Raw genomic sequence first — 24,727 nt, 5'->3', positions numbered from 1 at the left:
GCCTCGAACATCACACAATTATTATATCTTTACATGGATTTTTTTTTTTTTTTTTTTTTTTTTTAGTATTTTTGCAATGAGAGACACGTGGAGAAAACAGAACACGAGTACAGGAACTAGACCAGATTAGCCTTAGTTTATGTTATTTTCCTCACCCAGACCAGAATCTACATGCATTATATTCTTCCCCCCACCGTGAGTTTTTGGTCCGTATTCTGAAACACTTCCGGGTTGCACCTTCACTGTTTTTCAAAGGACTCTAACTGAAGTGACACGGGTTTTTAAGGATGTTTCTGTGATTCTAGTGACATGTTCATAAGTTTTCTGCATTACCAACAGGAAAAATGCCCTTTAGAACTCGGCTAATCGTCTCTGTAGTCTTTGAAAATGGTCGCGGTGAGAGACGGAAGCGTTTTTTAATATGACGCTTTTTGTTTCCCCAATAATTTCCCATACAGTGACAGAAACAGGAAGGGAAAACAACACACTCCTACATACAAACACAAACTTCACCAGATTAATGCTTATTTTACATTCTTCCTCCTACACCGCACTATTACGTTACCCTTTACAGATATCATGATTTTTCTCACCTTACTTTGTTTTCACCCCATGAGTTTGTACACGTATAGTCGTATTTGGTGGGGGACTGTTTTCACAAGCTTTCCACGTCGCGTTTATAATTCAATTTGCGGGGGATTAGAAGCAATTAATTGTGACCTGCTCAAAGGACGGGGATTATTGATAGGTGTTTGTGCGCCGATGGATCTATTTTTTTTAGCATGATTCGTTGTTAAATTCCCTTAATTCTTTTGTACGTGTATCCTTGTGTGTTCATAATCCAATGGGACTTATTATGATATGTCAGTTGATCCTTATCTCTCTCTCTCTCTCTCTCTCTCTCTCTCTCTCTCTCTCTCTCTCTCTCTCTCTCTTATTTATACAATGATGTGATAATTAGTATGGTATAGAGGCGCATTATTTTAGCATGGTGAATGCATGAAAGTATTTTATAGGTTAAAGGTAGAGCTCTCTCTCTCTCTCTCTCTCTCTCTCTCTCTCTCTCTCTCTCTCTCTCTCTCTCTCTCTCTCTCTCTCTCTCTCTCTCTCTCTCTCTCTCTGACACGCAAGAAAATATTTCCCGGCTTCCCTCATCCCCAATTATTTCCCTTGCCTTTCCCTCTCCTGTTTCATATTACTTCTCCATGCCTCCATTTGCCTATATTCTCCTCCCCTCACCTCCTCCCCTTTATTTCTCTTTACCTCCCATTACCTTACTCGGCCTCTAGTTACCTTTCTGTATCCCTTCCTTCTTGCCTCCCTTCCCTTCCTCTCTTTCTCTTCCTCCTATCCCTTTTCGTTACCCTTACAATCACAAATACTACTCATCCTTCTAAATAGTTTGGTGTGCTAAGTTTAAGCGTTAATTGTATATCCTTCCTTCCTTCTTTCCTTTCTTTCTTTATCTTCCTGTCTTTATCGTTTTTTTCGATTGTTCCCTCATTCCCTTGTTTATTTATTTTCCATTATTCATTCTTCTTCCCATTTTTACTTACTTGCTTATTTATTTTCCTTTCTTCATTCCTTCCTTCATTCATGCTTGGATTCTTCCCTTCCTTCCCTCCTCCTCCAGTTCTTTTGCTCCTTCCTTTCTTTCCATTCTTCCTTCCTTCGTTCATTTCCTTCGCTCCTTTCTTCTTTTTTTTTTCATTCATCCTTCTTTCCTTCCTTCCTTCCTTTCTTTCTTTCTTTCTTTCTTTCTCTCTTTCTTTGTTTCTTTGTTTCTTTATTTTTCCTCATATCCTCCCTCCCTTTTTCCTACCCTCTTTCCTTACTACCTTCGTTTGTTCGCTCCTTCCTTCTTTCCTTCCTTCCTTCTCCTGTGGGCAGTTGTCGCAGCTTCGCCCGCCTCGCCTCCTTGGTTTAATCGCTGCATTTCCTACACCTTCCGAATTAGCGCAGGGCGGGATGTCAGCCTCGACCGCCGCCCATTACTGCTGACACTAATCCGCTGGTATAGTCGTTCCGCTTCCACCTTCTGCTGCTCCTCCTCCTTTTTTCTGAAGCCTCAACCTTCCTCCTCCTCTTCCTCCTCCTCCTCCTCCTCCTCCTCCTCCTCCTCCTCCTCCTCCTCCTCCTCCTACTCTTCGTGCTATTCCGCCGGTTTAAAGTTATTTTCACGTTTGCTTCGTCGGCGGAGCTCTTGAACAAACCATCTGCCTTAAGTGGAGGTAATCCTTGGTAATGTGTGTGTGTGTGTGTGTGTGTGTGTGTGTGTGTGTGTGTGTGTGTGTGTGTGTGTGTGTGTGAGAGAGAGAGAGAGAGAGAGAGAATGAAAAACTGTAACCATTTCTAATCTATACTCGTACACAAGACAAACACGAGATCTTTATTCATTACGTACTGCAGTTCTCCCCCACAAAGTTTATGTAGTACATTCTATACCCGAACGTAAAACAGATAGGACTTAATATATGAATGAACTAATGACTTTCTTTATATCAACACTCGTCCAGACACTGAAAAAAAGAACCATGATGAGATTGGCTGAGATAATTACCACACACACACACACACACACACACACACACACACACACACACACACACACACACACACACACACACACACACACACACACACACACACACACTATTCTTTTTATATTCGGTTCACTTAGCCCTACAATATGACATCGCTATTCTGCTCCACAATTAAACTTTCCAAAAATATTATAACGGACGGTACTGGAGAAGATAAACATAAATAAACCAACACACTATGACATATTTACATTAATCACTAGTATGAGCATTCAACACTCTCTCTCTCTCTCTCTCTCTCTCTCTCTCTCTCTCTCTCTCTCTCTCTCTCTCTCTCTCTCTCTCTGCGGTATTAAGTGTGGATCAGAGTAATGAACGGCAGGCGGGAAATATAAGTGATGCAATGATAAAGGGGACCAGAATGTATATGCAGTTAAATGAATCATATGGACTAGGAGTAATAGGAGCAGCTTTGTGGAGAGGGAGAGGGAGAGGGAGAGGGAGAGGGAGAGGGAGAGGTATGTGAATGAGTGAATATAAGGTCAGGTCAAGCAACTTCCGAACAATAAGGGTGGACTAATGAAGATTGATGGCTCAGTGTTATGGTCTCATTATTGGATTCTGTCACGCAAAGAGAGAGAGAGAGAGAGAGAGAGAGAGAGAGAGAGAGAGAGAGAGAGAGAGAGAGCCAGTCCCCCAGCCTTTGTCTTATATCATCGCCAATCATCCACGTATTTCAATTTGCATTTTCTCTCCCTAAATCTTGGAATCGAAGGTTATAATCATACTTTACCCGTTTTCTTTGTTTTATTTTTTTTTCTTCTCCTCTAGTGTGATGACCTTGAATATTTTAACCTTGATTATCATGTAAAATTATGTCTTTCTCACACGAAGAACCAGAAGTGTATGTGTGTGTGTGCGTGTGTGTGTGTGTGTGTGTGTGTGTGTGTGTGTGTGTGTGTGTGTGTGTGTGTGTGTGCGCCAGCTACTCTGCACGGGAGCACATCCTTCACCCTTGATTATTGAAGACCATTTTTCTCTCCTGGATTGAAGGGATGTGTTTGATGCAGGACCGACCGAACACACACACACACACACACACACACACACACACACACACACACACACACACACACACACACACACACACACACACACACACACACACACACACACACACACACACACACACACACACACACACACACACACACACACACACACACACACACACACACACACACACACTCGTGTTGCTTGATTTTCATTACCAAGGCAGGAGGTCTCTCTCTCTCTCTCTCTCTCTCTCTCTCTCTCTCTCTCTCTCTCTCTCTCTCTCTCTCTCTCTCTCTCTCTCTCTCTCTCTCTCTCTCTCTCTCTCTCTCTCTCTCTCTCTCTCTCTCTCTCTCTCTCTCTCTCTCTCTCTCTCTCTCTCTCTCTCTCTCTCTCTCTCTCTCTCTCTCTCTCTCTCTCTCTCTCTCTCTCTCTCTCTCTCTCTCTCATACACAAGACAATCGCATTAATTTTTTTTCTTTTAATTCCGGCCCCTCTCTATCCCACGGCCGGTGTAAGCCCCTTTCCTTGCTTAATCTCTCCCTTTCATTCACAGGGGCAGGCTGGCAATCCAGACTATCGCTAAGCCTCGCCCGTCTTTGCTTCTCACCCAAAAATATAATATTGTACAAAAAAAAAGTCCGGAATGTTATTGTTTATACGTTGATTAATGCTAGTATTCTTTTATACTATTATTATTTAGTGAAAAAAAATATATTGTTAGAATCGAGTTATAAGTATATTTTCTTCACTGCAATATTACCATTGAAAATATCACTTAATCTTTAAAACTGCAATGATAGTTTACGAGAGGCGAAAAAAAAAGTATAGTTTTTGTTCAGAAGAAAAAATATATATTGTTCATACGGACTCGTTTTTACCCATCCTAGGGTTGGAGATTTGCTTAATGAATACGTGGATGGCACGATGCTGCACATGAATTCCTTCATAAACTGATTCACACCTATTCCCTCCATTGAGTAGGGCGGGAAAGGGAACGGTGCTGCCCTGTTCACCTGCGTCGCCTTCTTTCAGCTCCTTTGTACCGCTGTGCAGATCGCTGTGCTAATGAGAAGATCCGCGGGACACTCCAGAGATGTATTATGTGCCTTGACAATGTCCGCCGTGATTCAAAGAAGAGCTGCTTTGACTGCTACGAAAAGAATGCCTTGGTGATCAGTGATTGCTGCCACTGGATGAGCACTGACGCCATGCAGGGAAGTGTTTGTGAACTGGCAGGTGTGGCGTCTGATGATATTGATGGTAATGGAAGGATTGAAGCTGCTTGTTGTTATTGTTGTTGTTGTTGGTCGTGGTGATGGTGGTGGTGGTGTGATAGACAGTTGTAGTGTAATTATGATCATATTTTTTACCATTCTTATTATTAATCTTTTTCAATTTTCATCATTATCATTAATCTTTCATCACTATATCGTTGCAGTGATTTATCTTTGAAAATGCAATGAAGAATAACAAAATTATTTCATAAGTTAACGCGTAAAATAGAAATGTTTGCCGTGTATTGTGACACCCAACTAACCGTGGACTCAGTGCAGCGTTGTGAAATAGTTTATTCAGTATCCTGTTACAGTAACCTCCACAGGTGCAGTGTTGTCATTTGAAAGTGTGGTGAATCAAGGTAACTTTCCACCATGGTAGGGAAGTGTTATAGAACTAGGAACTGAAAAACAGGCGTTGCCTCTTCAGGAAATGTCGCCTTATCTAACCTTAAAATCTGGCGGCGGCGTCTGTGGGCAAATATTTCCTCCAAACACGGGTCACTGTTCGTGTCATGGTTCATTATTTGCGTGCGCCTCGTACTCTTACATCTATCTCCGGTATGTCAGCATTGTCGCCGCGGTGCAGTGTTGGCCTGGAAAGTTGGAGCCCTCGATGGGTCTGGGTCCCGCTGCTCTCTTTCTTGGGTCGTGAGGCCACAATGGTGGATGAAGAATTTCTGAGACTCCAGGCTGGTTGAGAGGCTTGTATGACCTCGTGTACCAGTTCACACTTTCCTTTTATTGTAAGGTGCATAATCCTTTAATTTCTCGTTACATATAACAATAATAATTGTTTTAGCTGAAACACTTTAAACCTTCTCATACAACGTTTTTACTGTTTTCCAATTCCCAAAGAGTGATTCTCCCTTTCCGTGCAGCATCGTGTGTTTTATAGAACAGTTCCGCTGCCATGACAGGATTAGCCTCTTGTCCCCTTCACTATTTTCAGGAAGTGTTTGTAAAAATATGACGCCTGAAATTCATTTTCTAGTGGTTTTTCTAGGGACTGGTGTGACTTTGAATTGTTGTCATAAATGGCGAATAGTGTCAACGGTCAGTCAATCTATCTGCTTTGCTATTTGCTGTACTTGTTTATCTATCTATCTATCTAACTTATCTACACACACACACACACACACACACACACACACACACACACACACACACACACACACACACACACACACACACACACACACACACACACACACACACACACACACACACACACACACACACACACACACACACCGCGTAGCGTAGTGGTTAGCACGCTCGACTCACAATCGAGAGCCTTGCTTTCCCGGTGTGTGGAGTGTGTTGTGGTCTCAGTCCTACCCGAAGATCGGTCTATGAGCTCTGAGCCCACTCCCTAATGGGGAAGACTGGCTGGGTGACCAGTAGGCAAACCGTGGTGAATTACACACACATTTTAAGAGTGGTAACCTCCCAAGAAAAACTTCAAGGGAACCATCATAAGTATCTTGCTTCCAAATACTGGAAAGAGTAAAAAAAGCACTTCCTCTCTCTCACAAAATGCCTCTCTAATCCACTACAGTTACGACAACCGGCCGGGGCGCCTCCAGCCTTCCGAGGAGCGCCACCTTGTCAAGAGTCCTCCGCTACAGGGCCGCGTTAACTTCCGGCCGGGCCACCAGCCGGCGCTGCACATCAAGCCTGTGAGGAGCACTGACCAGGCCAACTATACTTGTAGGGTGGACTTCCGGATAGGTGAGAGAGAGAGAGAGAGAGAGAGAGAGAGAGAGAGAGAGAGAGAGAGAGTGAATGTTCTTTGCACCTAGTTAATGATAGCGCAATATTTTCTCTATAGGCATCAGTTTAGTGTGACTTAGTCTTCCCAGGTTCATCACTCTTGCTACATTGCCATTCTGTCCTCTGTCAGCTACGTCGCGGCGCACATACCTCAGCCTTCACGTGGTGGTGCCGCCAGATGCGCCCATTCTGAAGGTCGGAGGGCAGAGAGCGACAGACGGTGTGCTGGGGCCTCTGCAAGAGGGTACTTCGCTGGAGATCACCTGCAGTGTGGCCGGCGGCGTCCCTCCTCCCAATGTCGTCTGGGAGCGTGATGGGGAGGTGAGTCGCTGGGGATGGTTTGTTGGGGTGGGGTGAGGGGTGACTGGGAATTGTGGAGAGGACTGTGTACATGACTTTCTTCTTGTAATGTAATCTTTTCCCTTTCCACAGCGACAGAAGAGCTTGTTGTCGTTCACTTTTATCCTCCGTGTGATACTTAAGGCGGTGTTATTCCCCTCATTATCCTTATAGCGATAAAAACCAAAGCCTAATAGTTACTAAAGTTAGTTTAATGCCTCAAAAGTTCCATGGTCCGTGTTATCTCCTGGCCGCCGCCACGAGCAGCGCTGTTAAAGCCTTTGCCAACACTCGCCTCCCAAGGCCTCACTTTATGCGGTAAAAATAAGCTTGTTTAGCCATAATCTCAGTCATCGAGCCCGTCGCCGCCGACTAGCGGGATTACACTGAGGAGCAACGCGTTGGCCATAAGACCGACGTGTTTTCTTTCTTCCCCTTTTCTCGCGGTAAATTGTTTGATTGCATTACCGCTGAGCTATTGCACATTGCTCCCTCCTGGCACGCGTCTGAGGCAGGCAGATAAGGCGGGATGGAAGCGAGGTGCTGGAATTTCGAGAATTTCCAGATTGGAGCTTGTAAGGGGAGAGTTTCTGGAGAACGAAAAAAAAAAAGAAAAAAGACATTGGCGACGGCTATTCCTGCCTAAGAATTAGTTTTCAAAATGTTTTTTGAAGATCTTGATGAGGACGTTTATTGAGAAAGAGACTGAGAACGAGTCCGGGAAGCTTAGTCCCGTGAATTCCGGACGATGAACGTTGATTAGGTGATGCAGGGAAGGGAGCTGGCAGAGTTTGCGAGAGGATATAGAAAATCATTCAGGAAGAGAAGGAAAACATGGAAAGGAAATAGACAACACACACACACACACACACACACACACACACACACACACACACACACACACACACACACACACACACACACACACACACACACACACACACACACACACACACACTCAGACAATGATAACCAAAGCCATTGTATAAGCCATCTGTTGGACACAATAACGCTTTAGTCCTCCCTCACAATACCTTGCTTTATAACTCACCATGTACGTACCCAACCACTCTAGAAATTACAGAAAACAAAAAGCAAATACACAGAAACCTTTATACTCTTAACCTATCAATAAAACAAGCACGGAGAGCGAAGGACGTCGAAATATATTGAAGGTAAAAGGTACGCCTAGTTTTCAGTTCCATTTCCTTTAAATCCTGCAGGTTTTGGACTCAACAGCAGAGTCTCGGTCCCCTGCGCTCACCATCAACCGGCTGAGCATCCTGCAGCTCACCCGGGACTACCACAACGCCAAGCTCACCTGCGTCGCCTACAACAACAACGTCACTGCCCCCGCCAGAGCCTCCGTCACCGTGAAAATGAACCGTGAGTGTTTAAAGTGTTTTCACAGAGAGAGAGAGAGAGAGAGAGAGAGAGAGAGAGAGAGAGAGAGAGAGAGAGAGAGATTGGCTGATTGATTTACTGAATGAGTGAATTATCTTATTGCGTCCTATTCATAATATGAGAGAGAGAGAGAGAGAGAGAGAGAGAGAGAGAGAGAGAGAGAGAGAGAGAGAGAGAGAGAGAGAGAGAGAGAGAGAGAGAGAGAGAGAGAGAGAGAGAGAGAGAGAGAGAGAGAGTGTGTGTGTGTGTGTGTGTGTGTGTGTATGTGTATGTGTATGTGTATGTGTATCATCTAGACTCATACCAGCGTAGTGTGAACCTAGACCAGAAATCCATAAAACAAGGGGCGTCAGCTGTACATCCCTGGGGACTTTCGTAGTGGGGAGAGAAAACATTTTAACGCCTTACTCTTTCACTCTTTTCTGCCTCGCCTGTCGCTTCCATCCTTACAAAACACTGCCCATATTTTGAGACGCTTCCCGTTTTCATAAAGTTTAATTCCATGGACCACAGAGGAAATTCATAAGGTTTTTCTTAATGCTAGTCGTCGATTACGTTGAAATCTTATTAAGTTTGTCTTTCTTATTCTAAAGACTTTTTAAAATAACTTATTGTTAATCAGAATACAAATAATTAGAAGATTTGTATTTTTTTAATTGCTAAAAGAAATATTCTATTCAGTAGTTAATGAAATCACTTAATGATATTGTGCACTTAATGATATTATGCACAGATATCCTAGTACAAAAAGCGTTCAACTAACAATACAATCATGAAAACATCCTTTAAATAAGACCCTGTACTTTCCACTAGACCCAATCAACAATAGACCAGAATGAGGCGTGGATACTTTGAGGATGCGGTCACTGGATCGTGTGTCGCTAGAGAACGAGGTCTGAAAAATAGATAACACCAGTGAAAAAGGGAAAGTGAACGGGTAATAATAAAAAATGTACTTAGTCACACACCCACACACACGCATTGGATCGGCTGTCCGCGGTGGGCTTTGCAGGGCTGTGTTGTCCTTGCGGATGCATAATGAATGACCAGGGCTGCAACTCAAAGGCTCACACAAGCTGCCCGAACAGATCAAAGCCGGACCAGATAGTGGAAAACACAATTCTATCGCAAGGTACGAGTAGAAGTGTGGCTCTCTCTCTCTCTCTCTCTCTCTCTCTCTCTCTCTCTCTCTCTCTCTCTCTCTCTCTCTCTCTCTCTCTCTCTCTCTCTCTCTCTCTCTCTCTCTCTCTCTCTCTCTCTCTCTCTCTCTCTCTCTCTCTCTCTCTCTCTCTCTCTCTCTGTGTGTGTGTGTGTGTGTGACTCCAGGATAAACAATATGTATGTAGAAATGATACCACTTAAAATGGAGCTCTCACACAAGCGTGGGAACACAACAGCCATCAGATTCCGGTTGAAATATATGTTAAAATATTGAAAATGTCATAAATGAGCGGGGAATTAAATCAACAATAATGTTGAGCCGCAAGTCAAGCGGGGAACATGTTTAAAAGCTCACATAAGTCCTTGCTGGACGGAAAGCATCACGAAGAATTAGCTGCGTTGATAAGGGTCACCGTGGTAATAATAGCAATAATAATAATGATAGTAATAAAAATAATAATAGTAATAATAATAATAATAGTAATAATAATAATAATGATAATGATACGAGCAGTGGCCGTGAAATCAGGATTCTTGCTCTCGAGGAAGGAAAACACACGCAATGAAGGTTAAGTCAACAACGAAACGCGGAGAAGAAACGTGAAATAAATGTCCTGTATCACGGAATTCCATGCACATCCTCCTCCTCCTCCTCTTCCTCCTTCACAGCCCAGCCTGCACCCTACCGCCGCCTCGCTCCCCGCTCCGCCACGCCCCGGCTGGGATAACACACACGACCGGCGGAACTGCAAGCTCCACCGCCCGGAAGGACGCTTGGCTCAGGCAAATGGTTGAAATTCTAGTTCTAATAGTCGGGCGGAATGTTGGCTCTATGTTGACTCGGAAAGTTTGGCCGCGTCGTTCCTCGCTGGGTCAAAACTTTCTTCCGTGCTAACCGTTGGAGGTGAAAATTCCGCTTAATATGTTTGGATGGGGCGTTATCTAAGTGCAAGGATGTAAACATGACGCTCGCTCTCTCTCTCTCTCTCTCTCTCTCTCTCTCTCTCTCTCTCTCTCTCTCTCTCTCTCTCTCTCTCTCTCTCTCTCTCTCTCTCTCGCTCCCTCTCGCTCGCTCCGTGCCAATAAGGAAGGAAGGAAGGAAGGAGGGAAAGAGGGAGGAAGTGTTGCAGTGAAAGAAAACCCGCTGGTGAAAGAGTCTTGGGTATCATATTCTACGTATTTTTCTTTTTTTTTTCTTTTTCTTCTTCATCTACTTTCTTCCCACCTTCGGCGTCGTTCTCTGACTCTTTCCTCTTTCTTGTATCTTAAACTGTTCTTGTTGCTAATATTATCATTATATTTCTTCTTTTTTCCTTGCCTCCTCCTCCTCCTCCTCCTCCTCCTCCTCCTCCTCCTCCTCCTCCTCCTCCTCCTCCTCCTCCTCCTCCTCTGCGAAGAATAAGCTTCCATCTAAATACATTTATCCTCACCCATTTTGTTGCTTTTCTCTTATACTTATTCCTGTGTTGCTGTTTTATATACCTATCCTCATCCACCTCCTATTTCTTCATATCTTCTCCTCTTCCTCGCCCTCCTCTCTTTTCTATACCTTCTGCTCCTTCCCCTTTACCTGCTCGTCGTTGTCCTCCTCCCGTGTTCCCTGTAGCCAGTACTGTATACGATGAATAAAGTAGCCCTCTGCACCCTCTCTCTCTCTACAGCGTTATGTATAAAGAAGCAGGCTGTTCGCGGCACTTCTATAGTTTGCAGAGTGAATTTTTCCTCACTTTTTTTTTTTTTTTTTCGCCAGCACTCTGAACTTCGTGCGCTGTAGACAAAGTTCTCTACCATGGCGAGGTGCCCATTTCGCTCGTGTTCCTCTTTATTTATGAAGAGACCTGACGATATGCGCTCCAAAGGAAGGGATAGAAACACGGATCTGAGTGGTGGTGTTGAAGAAAAGCTTTGCTGGAGGTAGCTTCGGGTGCTTAGGGATGCCGTAAGCTGTACCAGTTTCAAAACAAAGGAAGGTCTACCCAGTTATGCCAGCTCACGAGAAATGTCGGTAGCTTGTCTATCTTGAGCCGGACTTCCTTTGCCCAAGAATCACCGCCAGCAAACTGTGTCTTCAATCCCCGAGAGTTTCTGATGTAATTAGCAGGTTGGGTCAAGAACAGATTGCGTTCTAAGCCCCAGTATCCGCCTCTTGAAGCCCCGAGAAGCGGTGACACTAATATCAAACATCATCAGCTGGGAATTAAGTTGACAAATACAAAGGATTTCACGTCCGCTACAACATCAACTGACCTTCATACAACGGGGAGTTTACACAGTTGTTCTGGAAACCGTGTAAGCTATCTTTGCACATCACAGCCTTCTAATAATAACTGAAAAGCAGAGTGTATGTTTCCCTCCCCCAGAACGCGAAAGGAAATCTGAGTGTCTGTTTCCTTCTTCAAAGGCTGTATGTGAATAAAATCAAATCCCTCGCTTTTAGCCGGAAGTTTGAATCTTTATGAGTGAATATTCCATGTACGACAGAGAGAGAGAGAGAGAGAGAGAGAGAGAGAGAGAGAGAGGTGCACAGTCAGACTCCAGCTCTCCCTGTAATTACACCTGTGTGGAGGGAGGAGGACAATAGCTGACATCGATGAGGAGTCAGGCATCTTTTTTCAAACCATCTTACCGACACAGGAGAAACCAAGGCTGTAATAAAGCTCACCCCCGTCTTTCCTCCTTCCCCTCTATACATCTCCTCATCTCCCCCTATTCCTTCACTTAGCCCCTTCCTTTTCCTTCACTCTTCCTAACACTCCTCTTTCCTTTCCTTCTACCTAACCTAACTCTCCTTTCCCTAGTATCTCCCCCCTCCCTTTATCTTTATCCAACCTTTTCTATCTCAGGTCTCTTCTAATACACTCCCTATCTCCCTGTCTCCTCCTCGCAGTACGCCCGCTGGTGACGAGGATAGAGGCCCCGCCCAAGTGGCTGAGGGTGGGGCGGGAATTCGAGATAGCCTGCGTGGTGGCGGGAAGCAGACCACACCCCAACGTGACATGGACGATTGGAACTGTCACCAGCCTCACGCCGCTCATCGCTGAGGTAAGAATGCTTAGAAATAGTTTTACTCTCTGACTCTTTCTTTTTTTTTTTTCTTTCTTTCTCTAGGATATTTATTACTTTTATTTTGTCGCTCTCTCTCTCTCTCTCTCTCTCTCTCTCTCTCTCTCTCTCTCTCTCTCTCTCTCTCTCTCTCTCTCTCTCTCTCTCTCTCTCTCATCATCCTTATCTGCCTCCTCTTTTTTCTATTTTGGAGCGTCTTAACAGTGTAAATAGAATACTAGTGCAGACAGTTTTATAAGTGGTAGGTAGAATCTTTTATTTTTATACCACGTGGGTTTTTCACGGGAATTTATGAGCTAAAGCGGGTATTTTTAGGTGCCTCCTATCTCAAAGCCCACTCGCTAGGAAACCATTGCCCTGAGTGAGGAAACCTAACCTACACTCGGACCGTGGACAGGATTCGAACCCGTGCCCTTGGAGACCCCTCGGACCCCAAGGCACGCATATCTAGTGCTGTTCATTATGTTTGATTAGTATAACAAGGAATATTTTTGGCTGGTCTACTGGTCACGTTTGCCTTGTAGCCTTTGGTAGCGTGGTACTGTTTCTCTTCCTTCTCGTTCTCTTTATATTTCCATCTTTATTTATTTTGTAGTTTTTTTTTTATTTCGTTTTGATCGTATTAATTTTTTTTTTCTAGACTCCTCCTCCTCTTTTGTTTTTTTCTTCTTTTTGTTGTTGTTTTTCTTGTTCTTGTTCTTGTTGTTGTTGTTTATCTTGTTTTTCTCCTTTTTTCTTTCTTCTTCTTCTTCTTCTTCTTTTTCTTCTTCTTCTTCTTCTTCTTCTTCTTCTTCTTCTTCTTCTTCTTTCTAGCTTTAATTTTCCTCGTCGTCATCTAACAACCTCCTCCTCCTCCTCCTCCTCCTCCTAACCTCCTCCTCCTCCTCCTCCTCCTCCTCCTCCTCCTCCTGTGGTCTCATCAACATGCTGGGCTCGACCTTCGGTGTCGTATGGGTCGACTCTTTCTTAAATACAAATGTTTCTCCTTATTTTTGTGTCTTCCTCCTCCTCCTCCTCCTCCTCCTCCTCCTCCTCCTCCTCCTCTTCGTCTTGTTCTATATTGACTTTCCTTCCTCTCCCCTCTCTCTCTCTCTCTCTCTCTCTCTCTCTCTCTCTCTCTCTCTCTCTCTCTCTCTCTCTCTCTCTCTCTCTCTCTCTCTCTCTCTCTCTCTCTCTCTCGAGAAATATATGGAAGGTGGACGAATATAAAGAAGCACACACATATGCTTCACTTGAACGTATCGAGGTCAATAAATAGGGAAGTTTTTTTATGTCCCGTGTTGTCATTATTTTGTTGAATTTTATGTCAGGCTTTAATTTCAGGCCTGTCCCAGCTGAGAGAGTGTGAGAGAGGGAATGAGAAAGAAAATAAGTGTGATAGTGAAGAGAGAGAGAGAGAGAGAGAGAGAGAGAGAGAAAAAAAAATATACGTCCTGCTTTCCTGTTTTTCTCTACAATGTTTCTACTTGTAAATTTTGTGTCGATGCTTGTATTTTTATTTCCCGGTAACAGAAAATCCGGGAGAGGATGAAACAACAACAACAACAACAACAACAACAATAACAACAACAACAACATGCCTGCAGATTCATATATTTTATTTCAGTTTTATGTGTACACGTTTCTTTTTTTTTTTCTTACTTTCTACCTTCATTTTTTTTTTTTTATCTATTTTCTATCTCTGGTCCTGCACACATGTACTTTGATTGACATTTGGATTTCACGTGCGTGTACTACTAAGCGTTTCAGAGAGTTTGAGGGCACGTTTTTCTAGAATAATTTTGTAAGGAACACGCATATCATTATGAAATTTTGCCACATTGTACTTGACACCCTCCCCGAATATCCCAATGTGTCATGAATCGTCAACAGTATATAATAATGGCACTTCTCCCTATAAAAATAGGAGAAAGTCACTTATCCCTCACGAAGAAACGGACAAGTGGTGAGAAATGGTGACGTAGAGAGAGAGAGAGAGAGAGAGAGAGAGAGAGAGTAGGGGAATACATAGACGGGGAGGGGAAGGGAGGGGAGGGGAGGAAGGGAGCGAAATATGGGGAGGGATGGAAGAGAAGGAGGGTAGGAGCAGTGGGAGGGACTTTGTGGGTGGAGCTTGTTACTACGTCACAGATAGTACTACGTCACCATTTCTCACCACTTGTCCGTTTCTTCGTGAGGGATAAGTGACTTTCTCCTATTTTTATTGGGAGAAGTGCCATTATTATATACTGTTGACGATTCTTGACTCATTGAGATATTCGGGGAGGGTGTCAAGTACACTGTGGCAAAATTTCATAATGATATGCGTGTTCCTTACAAAGTTATTCTAGAAAAACGTGCCCTCAAACTCTCTGAAACGCTTAGTAGTTTGTTTGTACTCCTCTCCCTCCATGCACAGCCTTACTCCCTTCTCCCCCCATCCCTAAGCTGATATTAACATGAAAAAAAGCAAAAAGAAAAAACAGTGCTCTTGTTTTGCTGCTTTATTCATGATGGCTTTAGCTCTCTCTCTCTCTCTCTCTCTCTCTCTCTCTCTCTCTCTCTCTCTCTCTCTCTCTCTCTCTCTCTCTCTCTGGTGTGGGCGGCTCCTCGTGGTTTTATAAAGGTCAACTGGAAATTATCGTGAAATGAATAAAGGTCATGACAGGTCAAATGTTACTCTGAGGGAAGCGGGACGGGGAAGCATGAATGTCAGCGGGACGGGAGGAGAGTAGATGGATGTGTGGGGGAGGCGGAGAGAGTGTGAGAGAGGGAGGCGTGAGGCAGGAAAAGAGAATAGAGGTGTGAGGGAGAAAGGAAGAAAAGAACAAATGTGCAAGCTTTGTAGGCGGGAGAGAGAGAATAGGCGTAAGAGAATGAAGCGTGAGTGAATGAGGGAGGCAGAGAAAGAGGACAGCGGTGTGAGGGAGGAAGAGAAGTAGGGTATAGGAGCTTTGAGGGAGACAGCGACGGAGGAAAAAAAAATTGAGGAAGGAAAGGGAAGGAAGAGAATAGAAGCGTGAAGGGGAAAAACTAGCAGGACAGAAACGTCAGGGAGGCAAGGAGGGAAAACAGCACAGTGAAAAAAGAAGAGGATGAAAACAAGAAGTGTAAAGGAAAAAATTTACAAGCGTGAGATATGGTAGAAAAGGAAAGAAAATTACTTGAGAAGGACAGAAAAGGAAATTAGACAGAAGGGTGAAAGAGACGGAGAGGAGATGAGGAAGGAAGGACAAAGGCAAAGGGAGAAAGGAGAAAAGAAAGAGAAGAAAAGAAGGGAGAAAAAAGAAGAGAAGCGTTCTGGATGCAGGAAAGGAGGACAGGACATGAAGGAGGCAGGAAGTGAGGGAAGAGGGGGGAAATTGATATACTGAAGGAGTAAAGCAGGAATGAGAAAATATGCATACAGAGTGAGGGGAAAATATGCGTAGTGAGAAAGAGAGGGAAGGAGGAAAAAAGATATAATGGAGAAGTGAGTAAGAGAGGAAAGGAGAAATGTGTGTAAGGTGAAATGAAAGGCTAGAGCTAGACAAAGAGAATGATAAATAAGAAGATAAGAAATAGAGGAAGAGGATTAAGAAATGTAGGACAATGGAGAATGAGAAATGCGTAAGACGAGCGATAAGAAATCAGGCCATTAAAGGAAAAGAAGAATCGTAGCAATGAAAACAATAGAAAGTGAGACGGATTTAGATAGTGATTTAGAAAGTGAGGCGGGTTTAGATAGACGGAGAACGATAAGTAAAAATACGAAGGAATATTTTATACAGAGAAAATTAATGTACGTGCAAGTTTGAGACCTTATTGTATCGTCCCTTGTTTTTTTTTTATGTTTTGTTAATGAGTGTATAGGGAATAATGAAAAAAAAGAAATGAAAGGAATACATGGAAAATAATGAAAAACCTGAGGAAACGGAAGAAATTAGAAAGTTATAGAGTTAGGACAAGAACCACAAGCCAACCAAGCCACAAACAGAATAACAAACACGAAGGAAAAGGAAAAGGAAGAACAAAGTGAAACAGAAATAGCAACAAGGCAATGAGAGAGGGAAGAAAAAGGAAAGAGGAGCAAGAATCACATGATAAACTTGTGAACTAAAAAGGGGAATCTTGAACAGGGCGAGATATAAGGCGCGGAAATCATTGATGGAGAGAATGAAGGGGGTAATAAAGAAAAGCACAAGCAAGGGAAAGGAAATCAGAAATTTGGAGGAAATAACCACCGTTGAAAGGAAAGAAGCAGAAACAGGAGGAAGCAATCAGGGACGGAAAGAAAGAGAATTAGGAGGAAAAATCAAGATGTGGGGGAGATAATGAGAGAGAGAGAGAGAGAGAATGGTGCCGTCTCTCTCTCTCTCTCTCTCTCTCTCTCTCTCTCTCTCTCTCTCTCTCTCTCTCTCTCTCTCTCTCTCTCTCTCTCTCTCTCTCTCTCTCTTTAATAATAACACTTCAAAGATGTGAAGAAAAGAAAACGAAAAAGAAAGGAAAGAAGAAATCCTTGAAAGTGGATCTGTATAATTGCACTTCTCATCAGAGTTTTGAAAAATGGCGAGAGAAAAAAAAAGATAGAAAGTGAAAAAAAAAGTAATGCAGAGTAGAGATCCTTCATGCAATTAATTAGTTTATCTCTGCGGTTACACCTTTCAAGCGTCAGTTATTTTTTTTTTATCACCAACTAGGTCACGTCGTCCTTACAAAGCCACATTAGGCAGCCACATCCTCATAAATCGCTTTGCTCTCTCACCATCACTGCTTTCCAAAGGCTCCAGTAAAAGATACTCGTTTTTTTAAGTTTTTTTTTTATGGTTCTGGTGATAGATCGGCAAGATTTCTGGTTTATTAAAAGAAGAAATTGTCTTAAAAATGAGGCCAGTTGTCTCTGTGGGCATGGAAAATTGTCGTAGACGTTTCTGAATACAAGCGAAAGTCATACGATATTTACAAAGCCACATAATTTAGTCACATCCTTTTTGAGCCACGTGAGTCAGCCACATTCCAACAACAGGCCATCCTTATAACAATGGTATAAATAAAAAAAAATCACATCCTATCAGAGCTACATATAGTTGAAGCCACATTATTAAACCACATTCAAATAAAAACTCGCCTTACACAATCACACATCAATCATTCATACGTTTATCTGGCAATCTCTGGAACTCTCTGCCTGCTTCTATATTTCCATCTTCCTACGACTTGACTTCTTTTATGAGGAACGTTTCAAGATATTTGTCCCAGATTTTTTGGCTAACACTCTTAATCTTTTAGGGAACTGGCAATCAAGTGGGCCTTTTTCTTTTTATTATTTGTTGCCCTTGGCCAGCTTCTCCTATTCCATAAAAAAGATTATAATATCCTCAGAAAGCTGTATATTCTATCCACTTCTACCTTTAACGAAACCATGTTATGCACAGTGCCTTACCTTAAATACCCACGTCGCCTACACAGCCACACCCACACTCTCATAAAGCCATACCATCCATCCTCACAATCCCAAAGCCGCGTCACCAACCCACCTCCCCCCTTGATAAGCCAAGTCCCTCCCTGAACACCTCATCTTGCCTGAGCTACCACACAAACGCTCTCTTGAATTAAGTCGCTTAATTATTTATAAGAATCAGCGCTAAATCACCAAGACTCTCTCTCTCTCTCTCTCTCTCTCTCTCTCTCTCTCTCTCTCTCTCTCTCTCTCTCTCTCTCTCGCCCTTCATTTTTTCTGCTCCTTAACGAAGTGCAACAACAAAATCAGGTCAGTTCCTAGTTTTTTTTTTTTTTTTTTTTTTTTTTTTTTTGTCTCGCGGGAGGATGAATGCCTTGGCGCGCCTCCCTTCGTGCCTGGGACCTAATTGCGTCACGTTATATCAGAGACACGCAATTTGCACTAAAAATAGTACTACTCACCCTCCCCTGCTGCTGCCTAGGTCCCGGTGCTCCATGGGTTAGAGAGAGAGAGAGAGAGAGAGAGAGAGAGAAGAAATACCACATCTTATCACAAAATAACCTCGTAAGGCTGAAACGTCTCTTGCTGTTTGTTCCTCCTTTGTTTATCTTGTGATGATGATGATGATGATGATGATGATGGTGGTGATGACGATGTTGATGGTGGTGGCGATGGTGGTGGTGATGATATTAGGGAGCTTATTCTGAATCATTTCTTCACTTCACTTTCACTACTTTTAAAATTCTCTACTTAAAATAACATGAATTTTTCAGGGTAATGTTTACAGTTCTAGTGACGGATTAACAAGATTTATACATTGTTAAGCGGAAAAAAAAACTTGAGAATCTGGCTAATGATCTCTGTGCCCTTTGAGAACAGACGTGGTGAGAGAACATAGCATTTCAGAAGACTGGCATAGCTACATCTGCTACTGGTGGGCGTGGTATGAGTGGTGGTATTACTAGTAGTTGTATTAGTGGTGGTGATGGTGGTGGTGGTGGTGGTGGTATTAGAGGCGGTGATAGCAAGACAAGAGCAAACTAAAGGCGGCGTCACACTAGCACTTTTTCCGTCGTCTCAGGCGATTTCCGTCGTCTTTTTACTCTTCTGTCAACTCTTTCCTTCGTCTTGAGTCAGACGGAACGCATCGTTTTCGTCTAGCGCCAATTTTTAGTCAAAATAAGAACTATGGTTTCTAATCAACACTTTTATTAAAAAATTTTTTTTTGTTAAACGGAAGAATGTTATTATCATGACAAGAAATTTAAATGAGTTGAATATATATTTGTATACATATTTTTTTTTTCTTCTAGCCTAGCAATGAAAAGTTCCTCAGTTGTTTGTGTACATTTCCAGAGGAGTGCGAATGTGCGACGCTTTTGAATATTTCCAAGGCAACTTCCAAGTAGCTGGCCAAGATGAGCAGTGGACAAAACACACTGACGAATTTCTCATAGAGGGTATTAGAGGTCACCGTTGCCTTTGGGATCACAGAACAGCTGATGTTTGTTTACAATCGACAAGCGCGGCAAAGGCGGAAGCAAGCTTGTGTGTGACGGCCACCGTCTGCAAAAGTTGACAGTCGTCAGAAAATTGACAGAAAAAGAAGACGGAAAAGTGCTAGTGTGACGCCGCCTTAAGTCGAGCAGAGCAGGTGAATGTACCTATGTGTGTAGCCGCGTTGGTTTTGCCTCAAGGGAATTGCCACGCCTCGCTCGCCATGTTTTGGTGGAGCTGGGACTCTTTCCCTCGGGGCCGCGTGTTTTCTTCCGTTTAGCTTCCCGGTTTCCGCGTGACTCTTTCCTTCTTTTTATCGTATCCTGTTGGCATGAGTGTTTTCCTTAAGGGGGAACGCTGGTGGTGTTGTTGTTGTGCTCTCTCTCTCTCTCTCTCTCTCTCTCTCTCTCTCTCTCTCTCTCTCTCTCTCTCTCTCTCTCTCTCTCTCTCTCTCTCTCTCTCTCTCTCTCTCTCTCTCTCTCTCATAGTCAATATTTTCTCCTTGGTCCACTTTTCCAATGATCAACTTTTCATATGGTTGCTTTAGTGCTCGTGACCTTTTTGTTTCAGTTTACTGGATGTTTCATTTTCTGTACATTTTTTTTTTTCGTTTTTCTTCAATGTGATTTATTTTTAAGTAATTTTTTTTTTCAAATCCAATGATGTTTTATCCTATTGTTTTTTTTTTTTCGTTTTTTCTCCTGGTCATCTTTTCGTTTCTATTAGAAAATATTATTTTTTTCTCGCTCCGTGTGTTTTATTTTTTTTCTTTTTAAGCACTTTTGTTTTATCTTTTGTTCACGAATTTCTTTTTGTCTTCTTTTTTCTAAGTTTGATCCCGTTTTTTTCTCTTTGTATCTGTGTTGGATCATTTTTTTTCTGCAAGTATTTTATTTTCCATCTTTTTACACTAACCAAATATAACAACGAAAAGTAGAATCAGTGGAGTGTTTAGTTAATTACAGAAGAGCGTGCAGGGAGATGGCTACGAATACGACGCTAGATAACTGTTCAGGCTCATCGTTCTTTTATTACCTCGTGGCCAAAACTCCCCCGCGACTTGCTGGTTGTTACTGCGAGGAGGAGGACTCGCGGAATGTGCCTCGAGAAAGCTCAAGGGAGTGAATGAGCGAGTGAGCCAGTGAGCGAGTGAGCGAGTGAGCGAGTCAGTCGTAGTGTTAACAGGCAAAGGTCCTCAGCACAAAGAGACCCAGGTGAATATACGATTACACACACACACACACACACACACAGGTTGAAGGGAAACCAAATGGAATAGAGAATAGATATGCACGAGATACATAAATACATACACATAGGTACTTAACGCCTCCTTACAAACACCTTTTGGAGACAGATTCTTGGTTATGGACGAGGTGAAAGAAAATAGAAAATGGAAATAAAAAGAGTGAGTAGTTTTTATCTTGATCACAAAATAACAATACGAAAAAAGGTACAAATAAGAGACACATTGTTTCGATTTTCTTTCATTTCTTCCATCTTTTCCTTCGTTGCATTTGAAACTATTATACACAACGTTAGTAAGATAAAAAAAAAAAAGTAGGTAAAGTAAAACGAAAACTACGTATGTAAATAAATGTATATGCTAATTTCTAAGTATTTTCGTTAGCAAAGCACCATTTTTTTTTTTTTTTTATCATTCATACATTTTCTCTTATAACTTTCATGTCCCGGAATTTCTTCACCTTTTTATCTAAACGACGCATGTTAATGAGAAAATATTTAGCGGAGTGGAGGTGGATCCAGACGTCCACACACCCAGAGCCTTCCTTAAATTAGCGTCCCAGAGTTGACTTCATGCCAGGTCGTGAAGTGGTGGGGAGAGAGAGAGAGAGAGAGAGAGAGAGAGAGAGAATGGAGAATACTGTTGCTTCCTCCTCGCTTAATTATGTTTGAATGTCTCGTCAGTGCTTATCTTTCCTCACTTTAAAGTCTACACACACACACACACACACACACACACACACACACACACACACACACACACACACACACACACACACACACACACACACACACACATTAGGCTGTAAATCCTCCTTTCCGCTTCAAGATTTTAGAGACAAAGCACGACGAGAAAGAGGAATGGAAGAGAGAGAGAGAGAGAGAGAGAGAGAGAGAGAGAGAGATGAAGGTAAATAAAGGCTTGTGCGGTATAACAGAATGATAATTACTGCTTTGGGTGTGGATTTATAACGCGTCTAGGATTTCACAGGCGCGAGGATTTTACAGGCTGCTTAACATTGGTGACACAAGGATCAAGGGATGGTATATGACGAGGCGGGAGGATGGATAGGGAGAGAAGGGAGGGAAGGAGGGAAGGAGGAAGGAAAAGAACGGAGAGAGTGAGAAAGGTAGTTTGTGTAGGTAGGTCTTAATGACTCTGTGTGTGTGTGTGTGTGTGTGTGTGTGTGTGTGTGTGTGTGTGTGTGTGTGTGTGTGTGTGTGTGTGTGTGTGTGTCTCTCTCTCTTTTTTTTTTTTTTTTATTTAAACATAATTTATACACAAGAACATGTACCCAAAGGCGCACTGTCGTGTGCTACCTATTCTAAGGGTACTACAATCTATTTCTCTACAATATTTACAAGACTTAAAAATAGATAATATACAAGATGGTCAGCATGTAAATGGAGCACTGTTCTTTTCACTTCACTAGCACTATTCACGCACTGCACTACACTGAGTGTCACGTCACAAAGAGTGTCAGAGGAGTTGGCAGTGTCTGTCTCCACTTATGTGCCATCAGTTTGACACTGTGTGTTCATCTCCTGGACGTGAGGCACCGCGGCCGTGAACAAGTTCCACATCCTGGAGACGCGTCCTGCGAAGGTGCGTTGATGCTGACACCCGTGGGATCGCGGCACCTCTACGGCGTCACCACCATTGAGCACCGTTCTCGTGCTCCGTGCGGTGACTCTCAGAGGATGACGCAGCCCTGCCAGATGTGGCACTCTTTGCACCTGTGCCTTATGGAACACTACGATCGCCGCCACATCTCTGCGGTGTTCCAGTGAATCAAGGGACGCTCAGGCTCTGGGTGAGGTGGTATTGCAGCATCTACTAGCCGTATGGCGCGGCGTTGGATGCTGTCCAGTCTCCTTCTGTGTGTGGCGGCACAGGACATCCAGGAGAGAGCTGCGTACTCAAGGTGGGGCCGCACCTGTGCCTTGTACAGCAGCAGTCTCCCTTCCTGTCGAGGAAACTGGCGATCCTTCTGAGAGCGGAGATCCTGTGAGAGGCTTTCTTGGCAATGGTTTTGACATGGCTGTCAAACCTCAGCCCTCGATCCACCTCCACTCCAAGTATCTTGACGTCATCTTGGAGTGGGAGAGCAGCAGCGCCAAAAGACAACTTTCCTGCCATTGCTGCCATGGCGGCTGGGGACCGAGAGACAACCATTGCCTGTGTCTTCTCCGGCGCGAATGTCACTTGCCAGCGAGCACCCCACTCCTCTATCACTCGTAGCTGCTGATTGATGGCCTCAGCAGCCCGCCCACTGTCCTGGCGTGGATAGGTATAGGAGAGGGTGCAGTCATCAGCATAGGCCTTGACTCCTGGCAGTAGCTGGAGAAGATCATCCACGTAGATATTCCACAGGAGTGGGCCAAGAATTGAACCCTGTGGCACTGATGCCTCCACAGGCAGGGACTCAGATGTTTGCCCGTTGACAACCACCTTGAGGCTTCTGTCCTGCAGGTAATTTCCCAGGAGTCGTAGCAAGCCACCCTGGATGCCTTTAGCACGAAGCTTTTCCAGTAATCCGTTGTGCCATACTTTATCAAAAGCTCCAGCTATGTCCAAAGCAACCACTATAGTGTCCTTGCCGTCGTCGAGGGCGTCCTGCCACTGCCTGGTGAGAAGCATCATTAGGTCGGAGGTTGACCTTCCAGGTCTGAACCCAAACTGTTGGTCTGGTCTCTCTCTCTCTCTCTTTCTCTCTCTCTCTCTCTCTCTCTCTCTCTCTCTCTCTCTCTCTCTCTCTCTCTCTCTCTCTCTCTCTCTCTCTCTCTCTCTCTCTCTCTCTCTCTCTCTCTCTCTCTCTCTCTCTCTCATAACCTAACCACACTCACTCCCAATTAACTTGCCTCACTCGTGACTTATATTCCAAGCGAGTGACCCGAGAGAGAGAGAGAGAGAGAGAGAGAGAGAGAGAGAATATAAAAACAAAATTAATAAGTAAATGAAAAAAAAAACCCACAATACTGTATAACGTAAAAATCCGAAAATTACGTTATTATATTTGTTTCCCACATTTCTTCACACATTATTATTTTCTTATTATCTTTTACACGTTCAGGATTTTTATTTACTATTTTTCTTTAGCTGGGTGAAGTGACGGCGCGTTTATTACAAAGTTACATGCCATATTTTCACTGTGTTAGGAGCTCGTAGTGCATCAATTTTCCCTTTGTTTTCCTTTCCAGTGTTTCTTTGTTTGCAGCAATGGTTATATATCGCGTCTGTGTGAGGTCGCTTAAATCTTGCAGGATCAGGTGGAGGCGGCGTGCGGTGGGAAGAGATGGGAGAGGGGGGGAGTTTTGCGGGCTGGGAAAGGGGTGATGTGGTGGTGGAGAGAGAGAGAGAGAGAGAGAGAGAGAGAGAGAGAGAGAGAGAGAGAGAGAGGTGGTGGGGAAGGAAGAGGAGAAGAGTGTATGATTTATTGCTGGGGTGTGTGGAGATGGTGGTTATGATGTTGTATAGCTCTCTCTCTCTCTCTCTCTCTCTCTCTCTCTCTCTCTCTCTCTCTCTCTCTCTCTCTCTCTCTCTCTCTCTCTCTCTCTCTCTCTCTCTCTCTCCCCACATACAAACACTTACAGCTCGTCACATAACACAGTCAATATTTCTTGCCGCAGTGTTACATCTTCTAAGCCCCTTATCGACTCCTCATAAATCCTGGGAGATTATTTATTCCCCAGCCTGCTTCCCTAACTCGGGTCGCAAGGCAAAGGAAGGGAATTAAGGAAAGAGGATTTGTTCCCGGCACCACATACGCGCATTGCAGCTGAGGCCACGGTAAGATTTACGCTCGCACGATCAAGAGTGAGAAATCAACTCGCTGCACGGCGCAGGATTACCTTGTAATACTGGGCTGCACTTCGTATCTTAGTGGTTATCGTCAGCTTAAACTCGCGCGTGAGGGAGCCGCAATGTCGCCGCTCTACCTCATTGACTG

The 24,727-nt window shown here is 43.6% G+C and overlaps 1 protein-coding gene across 3 annotated transcripts in view; it reads left to right on the top strand.

Annotated features, from left to right (window-relative positions):
* Positions 1 to 24,727, top strand: part of LOC123520067 (nephrin-like) — a 307,622-nt gene that overhangs the window by 223,463 nt on the left and 59,432 nt on the right. For all 3 annotated transcript variants that reach the window (XR_006679159.1, XM_045281949.1, XM_045281948.1), the window contains exons 5-8: positions 6,435 to 6,607; positions 6,780 to 6,970; positions 8,212 to 8,374; positions 12,441 to 12,595. Coding sequence is in view for 2 of the 3 variants with exons in the window: in XM_045281949.1 (XP_045137884.1) it covers positions 6,435 to 6,607; positions 6,780 to 6,970; positions 8,212 to 8,374; positions 12,441 to 12,595 (682 nt within the window). In the remaining variant the exon portion in view is untranslated. The remainder of the gene's footprint in view (positions 1 to 6,434; positions 6,608 to 6,779; positions 6,971 to 8,211; positions 8,375 to 12,440; positions 12,596 to 24,727) is intronic.

This window comes from Portunus trituberculatus, chromosome 46 (genome assembly GCF_017591435.1).
Source record: "Portunus trituberculatus isolate SZX2019 chromosome 46, ASM1759143v1, whole genome shotgun sequence".
NCBI classification, from domain to species: domain Eukaryota; kingdom Metazoa; phylum Arthropoda; class Malacostraca; order Decapoda; family Portunidae; genus Portunus; species Portunus trituberculatus.
Note: the sequence above shows the minus strand (reverse complement) of the source record. Positions and strands in the feature narration are given on the sequence as shown.